Here is a 14,306-nt window from a genome sequence, read left to right as displayed (position 1 = left end):
AAATGCAACAGAAAGCCAGGTGACGAAAGGCTACTTAGGGAAATACAGATGGACCCCAGGCCTGCAGACGCCCATGCCCTTGCCCCAGCACTTACAGCACTCGTGTGTGTTCTCGGGCAGAAGCCAAAAGAATGTTGCACTCCCCAAGAAATGAGCCTTCTGCCTCTTCAGCTACCAAAGTGAGAAGTCATGCCCCAGAGCTGACACCCTTCAGATTAGCCCAGGATATGGCAGGACAGGCAGCTGCCCAGCCCAGGCATCCAAAGGTGAAGCTGCCAGGTGATGTGACCAAGATGTCTCAAATGTCTTAATGACTCACAATCAGAAGACAAAGTGCATCCTGTGTGACAGAGAAAGGATCCTGGGAGCTGCACATGGGTGGGCCGGACTCTCTGGTATCTGCCTGTGCATCCTTCTTCCTCCTGCAACGTCTCCTTATGCAAATATACCCTGGGGAATCTCTGGAGTCCTTTCAACTGTCCAACCCTGTGTCATTGCTGCAGTTATTGTTAACAATTTCAATAGATGGTCGAGAAGATGGAGTTGAAGAAATCTCCCAGATTATAAAGCAAAAGGCAATGGCCGGTCGTGGTGGCTCACGCCTGTAATCCTAGCACTCTGGGAGGCCGAGGCGGGAGGATCGCTCAAGGTCAGGAGTTTGAGACCAGCCTGAGCAAGAGCGAGACCCTGTCTCTACTAAAAAAATAGAAAGAAATTAACCAGACAACTAAAAATATATAGAAAAAATTAGCGGGCATGGTGGCGCATGCCTGTAGTCCCAGCTACTTGGGAGGCTGAGGCAGTAGGATTGCTTGAGTCCAAGAGTTTCAGGTTGCCATGAGCTAGGCTGACGCCACGGCACTCTAGCCCGGGCAACAGAGTGAGACTCTGCCTCAAAAATAAATAAAGAAAGAAAGAAAAAGGCAAAGAAACAGAAAATATGAGAGAGAAATTAAGGTACCTAGAATACCAACACAGGAGGCCAAACACCCAAAAACAGGAGTTCCATTTAAAAAGAACAAAGAAAAGAGAGGTGAGGAAATCATCAAAGAACAAAATTCAGCTTTAAAGAAAGGACACATTGAGTAGCTAAGACCCTTCACTAAATTCTGTAAAATATCGGAACACCAAGAACAAAAAGTAGACCCTAGACTTCTAGAAAATAAAAACAAGGTTAGGTTACCAACAAAAGAAGATGAACCAGACTGGCATCAGACATCTCTTCAGTGACAGGAGACATGAAGACAACAACATGTTTGCTACCAGGAAGTAACAACAGAAGGTTGAAAATATTTAACTCTGAGGAATAGGAGGGAGGGAGCTGAGGAACAGACTTTGCATTCCATTTTGCACCTTTCATACTGTCTGAATTTTAATTTCCATGAACATATATTACTTTTATCATCATTATCACCCGTGCTATAAAATATGTATATACAAATATTATATGGCTTCAGTACCAGGAGAACACGTCATACTAGGGCTCCTGCTCCACACAGAAACGGTGCTTCTCTGTTTCCTTAAACTCTCTCAGATTCCGCCCTCTCACTCAGGGGCGTGTGTCCTGAGTACTGGGAACCGCCACAGGTACAGAACTTTCGAAGTCACTGGGCAGGTGCCTTGCTCAGGAGGTTTCTTGGGTTTTTGTGTGCTTTTTTGTCTTTTTGTTGCTGATGACATAGCAAGAAAAAAAAATAAAATATCATGAGATATACATATATAAACATTATTTTTAATACATTCTCCTTTTTCAAAAAGAAAGACAATCTTGAGGAGAAGCTATTTACTCCTTGTTATGACAGAGGGCTCTGTTAACCCACTCGCTTTACTTAGGTGTTATTTCCTCATCTTGAGAAGAGTCAGCTCTGTTATGCCTCACACCCTCCCGTGGCACCAAAGGCAAAGGCAGGCGCGGAGAGAGGGCCTGGGTGACACAAACGCTGAATTCAGTGAATTGGCAGGTGCGAAGCAGATGCTATGTATCTCTGCCTTTTTCTGACAGTGGGTCAAAAATCAGTTTCTAAAAAAGTAGTGTCCCTTTGTGAATGGTTGAAAAGAACTCTGTGGGGTATAATTGAAAAAAAGTATTTTTTTTTAAATTAGGAGATTCTGATGAGTATAGGCTCATTGTGACTAAGCTGCTTATTAACACGTCAAACAGGTATCATTATCATAGTCCTTTCATAGTATTTCAAAATCACTATCCGTATTCACTATCAAAGCCATTATCTATAATTTCTCATCATGAATGAGAAGCCAGCACTTCTCTTATAATTAGATAACTTCAAGGTTTATTTTTCAAATAAAAATTTGCTTTTTCATGAAGTTCCAAATTTTCTCTATTTTCTCTGTAAAAGAATAAGCTTAACTTTTAAGGACTCATTTTAGAACAAGTAACTTGCATGTTTATGTGATAATGATGTCACAGGCTCTAGTAGCTGCTAATGCAAAAGTAGTTGTTTGTCTACACTTATTATGCCCTAAATACTTGACTCAGCATCTCTCCTTCCTCCCCTCAAAAATGACAGTATTTTAATGTCCTCAATTCCTGTGAGCCCCATAAATCTCCATCCACCTCACTCTACTGTGTCCTTCAGGTAAAATATGACACTGTCATCAATAGTTGGAAGTAAAGAGCAGTCCATGATTATAAATTGCAACTACTAACTCCAAAACATGATATCAAAAATGAGGAGATGGTCAAAATGTCCAAACGTTCAGTTATAAAATGAACAAGTTCTGACAAGTGCAGTTAATAATACTGTACTGTATACTTGAAATTTGCTAAGAGAGTAGATCTTAAGTGTTCTCAACACACACAAAAAAAGGTAACTGTGACAGGTGTTGGATATGTTAATTAGTTTGACTGTGGGAATCATTACATGAGATATACTTACATTGAAACACCACACTGTACACCTTAAATAGTCACAAGTTTTTGTCAGTCATACCTCAATAAAGCTGAAAAAAAAATAGATCATCTAAAATGCCTAAAGGCCTTCAGACAGGCTGGAAGCCTGGGCGTGCTGGGGGACAGCAGACCTGGAAATTGCACCTTAGATTCACCGGGTCTCTCGAATGGAAGGCCTGGGCCCCACCTGGCCGTCACACAGGTGGACACGCAGCCAGAGCCTTCCGAAAAGCTATTAATACAAGGAGCCATTACATGCACCACCCACCAGAAAAGCGAAGGAGGCTTCTCAAAGGACTCTACAGGGTCCTCCCGTTGTCGGTTGATGCTCCCAGCAGCAGGTACCTATGGGGAACCAAGGAGGGGGCCTGAGGGCTGGGAGGAAGCCTTATCCTTTGCAGTGTCTGTCAACACCTTTCCTTCCAAGACTCAAGACTGTCACCCAGAAATAGCTCTACAATGGCAAAATGCCTGCCACGTGGTCTGAACTCGCTAACAAATATGGAAACAACACAAAGTAGTCTGAAGAAACCATCCCAAGCTTTATTACAATTTCTTTGCTCTTCAATAAAACCATAGGATACAGGACTTTTGACCTTTTCAAAATTCCAATTCAAGATTTCCCCAGTAAAATAGGGAAATACAAAGAAAAAAGTCTCCCTCACATACTCAAACTATGTAGACTGTATAATGTTCAAGGTCAGTTTTCTTTTGAAGAAGTCTTTAAAAATGAACCAAAAACACAAAAAGATTCCGAAGGTTTTTTCCTGTGGGGCTACAGGGTGGGTGGAAGATGGGGGGTAGCAGGAACCGAGGGTGGGAAAGTACAAAGCTTGAATGAGAGGGACAGTAATCATAGCTTTCATTTACTCTGCTGTACTAATAGAAAAGGCAGATTTAAATAGATTGTTAAAGATAAAAATATAACCACCGGAAGAATGGAGAAGCATGGGAGAGAGCAGTTGGAATTTATGAATAGACATTTCTTAAAAGAAGACGTACAAATGCCAAGTACATGAAAAAATGCTCATCATCACTAATCATCAGGGAAATGTGAATTTAAACCACAATGAGGTATCGCCTCACACCTGTTAGAATGGCTTTTATTAAAAAGCCAAAAGCTTTTTAATAAAAGCCAAAAGATAACACATGTTGGTGAGGATGTGGAGAAAAGGGAACCCGCATACACTTGTGGTGGGTGTGTAAATTAGTACAGCCGCTATAGAAAACAGTATGGAACTTCCTCAAAAAATTAAAAATAGAGCTACGACATGATCCAGCAATCCCACTTCTAGGTGTATATCCAAAGGAAATGAAATCAGTAAGTCAAAGCGATACCTGCACTCTCACGTACATTGCAGCATTTTTCACAATAGCCAAGATATGGAATCAACCTAAGTGCCCATAAACAGATGAATGGATAAAGAATGTGTGGTAGGTATACACAATGGAATACTATTCAGTCTTAAAAAGGAAGGAAATCCTGTCATTTGGGACAACATGGATGAACATGAAGGACATTAAGTAAAATAAGGCAGGAACAGAAAGTGGCTGCATAAGGTCACTTATATGTGGAACCTAAAAAAAGTCAAACTCACAGAAACAGAGAAAATAATGGTTACCAGGGGTTGAGGAGAGAGGGTAGTAAAATAGTGAGATGCTGGTCAAAGGGTAAAAAGTGTCAGACAGGAGGAATAAGTTCTGAAAATCTATTTGTACAGCATGGTGACATAGTTATAAGGCATTGTGCATCGGGTAATTGCTAAGACAATAGATTTTAAATGTTCTCACCACAAAAATATAAGTATGTGAGGTAACAGATATGTTAATTAGCTTGATTTAATCATTCCACAATGTATTCACATATCAAAACACCACATTGTATACCATAAATATATAAAATTTTTATTTTTCAATTAAAAAAATAATTTTTTAAAAAGTTTTGACTATATCTGTCTATAAGGAACTTACAAATATAATGATATAGGTAAATTTAAATTAAAAATATGGAAAAAGATATGCCATGAAACAATAATCATAGGAAAGCTGGAGTGGCTATATTAATAATCAGACAAGGTAGACTTCAGTAGGGAAAAACATTACCTGGGCACATGGGGACACTGCATTATAGTAAAAGGGTCCATTCACAAAGAGGACAATCCTAAATGTGTATGCACCTAAAGATAGGACACCAGAAAAGATAAAGCAAAAACTGACAAAACTGAAAGGAGAGATGGAAAAATCCAGAATTATAGTTAAAGATTTCAGTATTCCTCTCTCAGTATAACAGATGGAACTAGTGGATAAAAAATAATCAAGAATACACAATAACTTAACAATATCAACAAACACTAGAATGTGTGTGTGTATGTGTGCGTCCATTGAGAGGGCCTAGAAGCAATGATGCCCCTCAGCAATGACACCTGATCTGAACACCAATCTCAATTATAAGGCAGCAGGGCTCCTTGGAGAAATCACAGGTTTCAGGGCTGGAGCAAGGAGAAGAACAAGATAAGCATGGAACATCTTCATGTGTCAGAAAGTCAGGATATACACAGTACATAATGCAGACATGTTAGGACAGTTTGAGCATCAAAATAAATAATGAAGGCCGGGCACGGTGGCTAACGCCTGTAATCCTAGCACTCTGGAAGGCCGAGGCGGGTGGATCGCTCAAGGTCAGGAGTTCAAAACCAGCCTGAGCAAGAGCGAGACCCCGTCTCTACTAAAAATAGAAAGAAATTATATAGCCAACTAAAAATCTATATAGAAAAATTAGCCGGGCATAGTGGCACATGCCTGTAGTCCCAGCTACTGGGGAGGCTGAGGCAGTAGGATCGCTTAAGCCGAGGAGTCTGAGGTTGCTGTGAGCTAGGCTGACGCCACGGCACTCATTCTAGCCCGGGCAACAAAGCGAGGCTCTGTCTCAAAAAAATAAAATAAATAAATAAATAATGATAGTATGTGACAACCCTTTAAATAAAAGAGGGGACCATGAGTTTACATTGCTACAGACTTTAAAATAAACACACACAGACATAGATGGGAAAGAAGGGGAAAGCTCTTCTTACAGTAGAATAACAACTAATAAACCTAGAAGGAATGACGAAAACAGAGAACCATGATTTGGCAACTGTCACAGAGGAGGCTGACTCAGGTGGGAGTCATCAACAGATGAGAAAGCTGAAGGGCAGAGGTCTGACCACGCACAGGATATTAGCACAATCTCAGAATAGCTCCCCACAAAATATAATCAAAGGGGAAATGATGAATTTAAATTTAAAAAGATAACACCTGGCAGACAGCAACATCAGGTGATCAAGATTAATATCACCTGTGGTGGGAAGGGTGGCCATCACGCACAGAGAAGAGCACAGCATCATTTCTGGGACAGTCCTTCCAATAATGCATGAGCTGAGTCTGGCCATGAGGATAAATCAGACGGACACAGGTTCAGGGTCATCCTACAGACTATAAGGCCTGTGCTGTGCTCTTTAAAACTGAGGAAAACATAAAACACAGAGGAAGACTGAGGAGAGTGGAGAGACATGAGATGCACACATATTCCTTGGTACCTTCCCAGGCCAGAGAGGGAAAAGAAACACTATTTGTACAACTGGTAACATTGGCATGGTGTCTATGGATTGAATGGCAATGTTTTCTTCAATGTTGATTTCCTGATTTGGAGAGAGTTATGTAAAGAGTCTCCTTAAGGGAAATATACACTGAATTTTTAGAAGTGATGTGACATCATCATGTCTACAGCTTGCTCCCAAAAGTTTTAAAAAAAAAGACTAATGATAATTAATATATTTTTTTCCATTGAGAAAGAGAATGTGCATAAGTGCAAGCCATAGGCCAAATGTAATAAAGTGGTTATAATTAGAGAATTTAAGTGAAGTGACACAGGAGTCCTTAGTTCTGTTCTGCAACTTTTGAAGTTAGAAAGTAAGTCAGAAATTACTTCAAAAAATTTCAAAAATATAGTTTCACTGTTTTCTAGCATAGAGTTTGGCTATGAGTGTTCCAATGCACAATACCTACAAATGACTAGGATTTTATACCTGGATGCCCAAAGGATTTTTTTCCTAATCTTTAAAATCCATTATTTTATAGGGATATATCTCAATGACTATTCTTCATTGATTTTTCCCAGTTACACGGTGTATCTTTTCAGTAAAGTTTTCTTGCATTATAGTTCTAAATATTTATTTTATTCTAGTGCTTTGTTTTTCCATCACTGCACACTCTAATTATACATACATTGGATCCTCTTTGTCTGTCTCCTATGTTTATTAATTTCTCTTAATTCTTTCCCTTTATTTTTTTTTCATTTCATTCCTTTTCATCCCCTATTTTTATTTCTGTAATTTCTATGATATCCATTTGCTCCTGTGTTCCTTCTAATTTAGTCTTCATTTCTGAAACTCATTATTGCCAAGTTCTTTCCTGATAATCTATTTTCCTTTCATAATTTCCTATTTTCTAGCCATATCTTTTGTAGTTTTTTTTAAAATTTCTGATTGATACTACTCTTGCAAATCTTTGTTTTCTTTTAGTTTATATCGATATATTAGTTTATAATCTTTCTGGTTTGCTCTCATTTTCTACAGTACCATTTGTTCACTGTCATCATTTCATCTTTGAATAAATTTTGTGTGAGGTTGGATCATATGCCTTTCTCATTCCTCATGTTTAAATGAGATGGATTTTCCTGCTCTATTAGGAGAAAGTTCCTAACAAATGGAGGTATGGACTAGGACAGCTCTCCTAACTGGGCTCTACTGATCTGTGGAAGACCCAAAATAGGAACTCTCCATGTATCCACTTATTTGTTTTTCAGCATTAAGTCCAGAAGCTTTGTAAAGCTCAGGAAGATCTCTTGCCTCTAGTCCTTTGCTCCAGCTCTAGAACTTTGAAGGTCTTATTTTCCAAGGCTGTGCTCTCAGCTTCTGATGCTATCTTTGGCTGTCAGAGCAGTTTCTGCAATCTCTTTTCTTGGGGTCCCCCTCCCCACCTCCACCACCTGAACCTATTCTCTCTTGCCATCTGTGTTTCTGTCCTGCTCAATTTGGTTTCCAGTTATTTCTGCTAAGGGTGAGGCTCTGTCCTTCTAGAAGGGTGGGCTAATTGTGCATTTCTCAGATTTTCCAAGGCTTATGCCACCAAATCGTGTTGACTCTCCCACATCCTGACAGTGTGGCAGTGTGTTGTTCTCACCTGCAGAAGCCTGAGAGGACCTTTCCAGTTTTGCCAGTTGCTCTCAGATCTACCCATCCATGCTTCCATTCCACTTCAGTGGTGGGCAACTCATGGTGGTTTTGGTTTCCATCATCTATCCATAGTTCCTTTCACTTCCCATCTACTCCCCTGAGGCTACTGCTGCTCTTCTGCAGGTCCCATTGCTGCTGGTGGTTTGGCCACAACCACCCAGTCCTGGGACTCATGAGGGCTCCCCACCACTTTTGTGGACCATATACTCTCTGAGATTTTTCTATGGCTGTCTTGCTGATTGGTTTAGTTTTCTGGAGGAGTTCAGGAGAAAGTGGAAAACTACTCTGCCACGATGAATGCATATTCATAAAACATGTTCTGAAAGGTATAAAACAAGGGACGAAGAAATGAAGAGACATGCTTTGTTCCTAAATTGGAAAATTTAATGTGATAAAACTGTTAGTACTTCCAAAATGGATCCATAAATGTAATTCAATTCCAATACAAATCCTAAGACAGTCTTACCAGAAACCAGACGTAGATATTTTAAAGTTTATAAGGGAGAATAGCCATAGCACTTTTGAAAAAGAAAAACAGCATAAAGGGATATGCCTTACCAGGCAGTAAAACTTACTATGAAGTTGTTGGAATCAAAACAAGGTGGTATTGATTTTAAATTAGACAAAAGAGTAGAGCTGAATAGAGTCCCAAAACAGAACCACATGTATATGGGAACTTGGTCTGAAAGCAAGAAGTTAGGCCCTTCCTTCATAACATACACAAAATAAATTCTGGATGAATTACAATGTGAATGTAAAAACTAAAACATTAGAAGGAAATTTAGGAGAATATGTGACCTCTGTAATGACTACCCTCTTAACTAAAAGACAAGAATCCAGGAACCGTAAAAGTAAAAATGAATAGATTTGACTATGTGAAAGGTTTTAAAATTTTTTATATAGCAAAAGACACCAAAACTTAAATCAAATGAACAAATATTTGCAATACATAATAAAGTAGCCATGGAAATTCAGACTGAATGAAAACACTAAAATAACTTTTTCTTCCATCAGATTAATAAAAATGTTCAGGATTGCCTACATTGTATGCTGCAAGAGGGTAGGGAAAAGGGCCCTCTCAGGTAGTGTTTCCGTGGGTGGGAATGACTATAATCTGTTGTGAAAATTAATCCAGCAACACCTAACAATACTCAAAATTTGAATACCCTTTGACTACCAATTCCACTTTGGAGAATTTATCCTCAAAAACAAGCAGTGGCATCTCAGGCTAAATAAGCAGCATTGTTAATAGAGATACATAGATGTGATACCAGACTATTCCCAGCAGGAACATAACTGAATAAACTGTCCTGATTCATACTGTGGATTATTCTGTAGCCATTAAAAATAATGACTTAAAAAATTATTATTACTATACACTAAAAAAGAAGTCACAGAGTAATGTATATGGTATAATCCCATTTTTATAATTTTTTAAAAAAGAAAAGAAACACATTCCATACATACACATAAATTCTAGCATTATTTTGTGACTATAAAGGAAACTGTAGAAGGATCACATTAAACAACACCGGTAATGCTGGTTACCTATGGGTAGAGAACTGGGATAGAAGAAAGCATATGCTTCTCAATTTTCAGTTATTGCAACAAGTATATATTGCTTTTGGAGTATGAAAAAAAATCCAATGGAACTGCTTTTAAAGGAAAAAATACACACATGTGCATGCACACACATGCACAGAGTCAGCTCCCAGTGACTATTTTTTTCTGAACATATGTAACTGGTAATATGGATAATTCATAATGTACTTGTTTTTCTCTGAGTTCTGCACATTAATAAAATTGCAAAGAAAATAATGAACCTGCTCTATTAAGGGATAACTATTCAAGACCTCCCCCCAGCCCTGTTACTTTTCTAAACTGTTAATACAGCTCATCACCTCTCAAAACGGGCAGGGCATTCATCCCCAAGGGAACTGATCCACCTCCTAATTCCCTGGATGGCATGGCCCAGGACAGGAAAACCGTCTGAAAGTGGCCCTGAAGGGACTGAAACTGCACAGCTCTGTGTTGATCACAGACCTCCGGCCAGGCCTGCCTCTCCCTCACCCATCTCCAACCTTGCCGGGTCCATCTCCCACTCTCCCACCCTTCTGTCTGTATTCTCAGGGTCTTGTTTTTTCTCTTCAAACTAATTTGCCACAACCACCCTGAAAATTCTTTCAATACAGTACAGTATATACTGTTTTCACCTATTGTCTCTACCCTTTGCAGAAATGGGGGACAGTTACGTTGGGACAGGCTTGCATGCTAGCATGGTTGTGAGAGGCTAACACTGGCCCCTTGCCCTATATGTGCCTGCCCTATGAGACTGGGAGTTGGTGCAGCCACCTTGAAAGAGTGTTCTTCGTTTAGGAATGGCGACTAGGGTGGCTGGCTTTATGCAAAAATCTAGCTTGAGGTGCCTGACACCCACCTTAAACTTCCTCAACTTCCCCAATGTAATGCCTCCTCGAATTTCTCATATGTCTTCACCTTTCCAGGCATATTTTCATCCCTTTTCTAAGAAACAGAGAGTATGACCTCCTTCCTTTCTGAGACCCCTTTACCAGCATGCTTTATTCCATCCCCTTCCACTTGGGCAGTTAGTCTAACGGTTAGTTAGGAGTGCGACCTCTAAAGTCAGAGCAACAAAGTTCAAAGCCATTTCCTAGCTAAGTGACCTTGGGCAAGGTACACTTAATCCCGCTTCCCTTCAGTTTACTCAGAAGAAGCTGCTGAGACTTCTTGAGGCTCAGGGCTGGAACTGAGACACACTCAGTTATGCTGTATTCCACCTGCTAAGGCAAATCAGAGGCCCAGTCCAAATTCAAAGAGAGGGAACTGCACAGACCCTGAGTACCAGGAATCACTGTCCATCCAGGACACCAGTGTAATGTTTACATGGTGTTTTACACCATGTAAAACACTCAGATCTATGTCTGGCACACAATAAGTGGTTGCCCACTTAGTGTGAGCTGTTTGTCTTAGTTTTTTATTTTATTTTATTTTATTTTTGCTTAAATAGAGATGAGGGTTGTTTCTATAATGGTTCTTCACCATGTACAAACCACATAGGGCCTAGGACACCTGAAATTGCTAAGGAGCACACAGGTCTCATTTCAGAAGATTCAGAGGAACAAGAATGCAGTCCTAAACACCTCAGGCTAGATTTTTATATAAAGCCAGTCACCCTAGTCACCATTCCTAAATGAAGAACACTCTTTCAAGGTGGCTGCACCAACTCCCAGTCTCATAGGGCAGGCACATATAGGGCAAGGGGCCAGTGTTAGCCTCTCGCAACTATGCTAGCATGCAAACCTGTCCCAACGTAACTGTCCACCATTTCTGCAAAGGGTAGAAACAACAGGTAAAAACAGTATATACTGTACTGTATTGAAAGAATTTTCAGGGTGGTTGTGGCAAATTAGTTTGAAGAGAAAAAACAAGACCCTGAGAATACAGACAGAAGGGTGGGAGAGTGGGAGATGGACCCGGCACAGAATAAGCTGAGTATGTTGTGTTCATTTTTGGTCCCCAGAGCCTAAAATGTGCAGAGGAATGTCTGCCCATAGTAGAACTTTTGGAATTACTGTGAATCATAGAAAGTTAGAAGTAACAGGTTATAGTTGCTGAAGAACAGAACATTGGAACTGCAAATGTAATTAGCTGTTTTACATATTTATTTAACTCCTTAGACTAAAATGCAGTAAATGTGCATTTTTCAGATAAATAGCTTTTCTACTGTGTCCAATTAATGTTTTCCCTTTTAGGTTTATTATTAAAAGGTAGTTCTCTTTCCACACCCTTGGGAATCTAAGGCTATACTGGGAAGTGGGGGCAGGGGCCTCGGGGAGGAGCCAGGAGGTGGAGCCAATTCACCAGTCTGCCACCTGTAGGCTGCTTCCAACAGACTTAAACCTCAGTGCCCACTAGACAGACGTGAAAACAATGCATATTAAATAATGCTAAAAACTGAGCAACAGATGTGTGAAGACTATATATAGAGAAGCATTTGAATCATGGCTCCGGTGTGCCTGCCTCCCATCTCCTCCCTTTTATTTGAACACTCGGAGCTCTGACCACACATTCTGTTGTTCCTATTCAGCTCTTCCAGACTCACCCTTGGTCTGAAATAAGCTTTTAAAATTAATACCCCCATTAGGATGAACAACCACACCTGTATCGATCGGGTGTTCCAGAGGCAGTTTTGCTCAGATCTCATCGTAAAAGCCATGCAATGAACTTGGAGAACAAAGACCATTATAAAACAAACAAATAAATAAATAAAAGCAAAGCTGGACAGATTTTTCAAATTTCAAAACTCAAGAACAAATAGCAAACGTTAATTACAAAGGTTTACTTGGGATTTCTGTAGATGGTATTAAAACATACTCAGTTTACAATGTAAGCCATTATAATGTATTTCAGCACCATAAACCAAAGGTACTTGTAAATGTCAAGAGTTCTCAGAACAAGTGCCTCTTTATAAAGATGTGCTCTGCATATATCTTTCCCGTGCCTATACGTCCATTCTTTATCAATACAGGGGGAAAAATTACTTTCATCAAAATGCTACAAAATGTCAAATATTAACTCTTGAGAACAGTCACTTCTTTAATAGAGATTTCCTAATATCCTTCTCCTATGGAGATTTGTTAATCACTGGCTTCTCTGATTTAGAGGACAAGAGCCTGAAAATCGGTCATCCTCGAAATCTAGAGTTCAGAAAACACGCCCCCGACCCAGGACGCCGGCTGCCGGTCGCCTGCCCGGTCCGGCCGCCCATAAGACAATGTTCGGGGCAGACGCGGTAAACAAGAAGTCCCCGATGTCAAGTTGGGGAGTAGCCACAGGGGTCCGGCGGGTCCCCGCCGCCCGGACTGACCCGCAACCCGACGGTACGCGCCTGCTCCCCAGCCCCCGGGCTCCGGCCGCGGCAAAGGCGAGAAGCGCGCGGACACGCTGCTCCGCACGGGGTTCGGATCCCACCACCTGGCCTCGGACGCTGTCACCTGGCTGGCTAGGTCGGGTCCCCAGCGCGCCGAGTCCCTGGTAGCGGTCCCTCCGGCCGCTGCGGGCTGGCGGAGGGCGGGAGTCTGGCTTGTTTCCTCTAAGAAAAGTAACTCCGGGGACCAGCGCAAAAGGAAAGGGAACGCGATGCTCCGAGAGCGCAGACTCGGTCCCCGGAGTTATTCTGCCCGGAGTTTTGAACTGCACCCCGCGCTGCGGCTGCTCGGCCCCGGGCGTTCGCGCCCCGAACTTGGCGCCGGAGGTGGCGTCCGGGCGGCTGCAGTGCCTCGCGCCCCCGCCCGCGCCGTCGCCGGGAGCCCTGCCCCTGCCTGGCCGCAGACACTCACCGAGAAGCCGGCCCAGAAGGGGCAGGAGTGGCGGACGCGGGCCGAGGTGGTGAGCGCCAGCGCGGCGAAGCTGACGGCCACGATGAGGCATCCGAGCGCCATCTGCGTGGCCCCTAGCGCCAGCACGATGCGGGAGCGCCCAGGGCACTCGCGCAGGCGGGACAGGCTGCGGGGCAGCGTGGCGGGGCGCGGCGGTCGGGGGCCGCCGGCCGGAGGCATCGTGCCGGGCGCCCGCACGCCTCGCCCGCTCCCGCCCGGCCCCGGCGCGCGCCGCCGCCGCCGCCGCCTCTCCTCACTGAGGGTCCGAGGCAAGTTGCGCCGGGTGCGGGGACGGCCTCCCCGCCGGCCGCGGGTGCTGCGGCGGCCGCGCGCCGGGAGCGGGCCGGGCCGGGCGGGGAGCCGGGCGCCCGCAGCCCCCGCCTGTGCCCGCGCCCATGCCGCCGCCGGCCGCGCCGCGCTGCGCCCTCCCCTGCCCGCCCCGCGCGCTCCCCGGGCCGAGCGCGGGCGCGAGCCGCCGCCGCTGCCGCCGTGCCGGGCGCGAGCCGCCGCTGCCGCGCGCTGGGGCTGGCGCGGGAGCCCGACCCGGGCGCGGAGGGTGGGAGAAGGCGCAGGTGCGGTCCCCGCGGCGGGCCGCCGCGCTAGCGCCTCACGCCAGGGCGGCGGCGGGTCTGGGGGAGGACAGTGGGGACCGCAGCGCGTCAGGGGCGAGGGCAGCAGCCTTCGCGGCGGAGCCCTCGGCCGGCGGCGCGAAGGTGCCTGGGA

At 43.4% G+C, this 14,306-nt stretch overlaps 1 protein-coding gene across 2 annotated transcripts in view; it reads right to left on the bottom strand.

Annotated features, from left to right (window-relative positions):
* Positions 1-13,763, bottom strand: part of FAM189A1 (family with sequence similarity 189 member A1) — a 325,715-nt gene extending 311,952 nt beyond the window's left edge. For both annotated transcript variants that reach the window (XM_045560946.1, XM_045560947.1), the window contains exon 1: positions 13,545-13,763. In XM_045560946.1, the coding sequence (XP_045416902.1) occupies positions 13,545-13,763 (219 nt within the window). The remainder of the gene's footprint in view (positions 1-13,544) is intronic.
* Between the last annotated feature and the right edge of the window lie 543 nt (positions 13,764-14,306).

Source organism: Lemur catta, chromosome 9, assembly GCF_020740605.2.
Source record: "Lemur catta isolate mLemCat1 chromosome 9, mLemCat1.pri, whole genome shotgun sequence".
Classification (NCBI taxonomy): domain Eukaryota; kingdom Metazoa; phylum Chordata; class Mammalia; order Primates; family Lemuridae; genus Lemur; species Lemur catta.
Note: the sequence above shows the minus strand (reverse complement) of the source record. Positions and strands in the feature narration are given on the sequence as shown.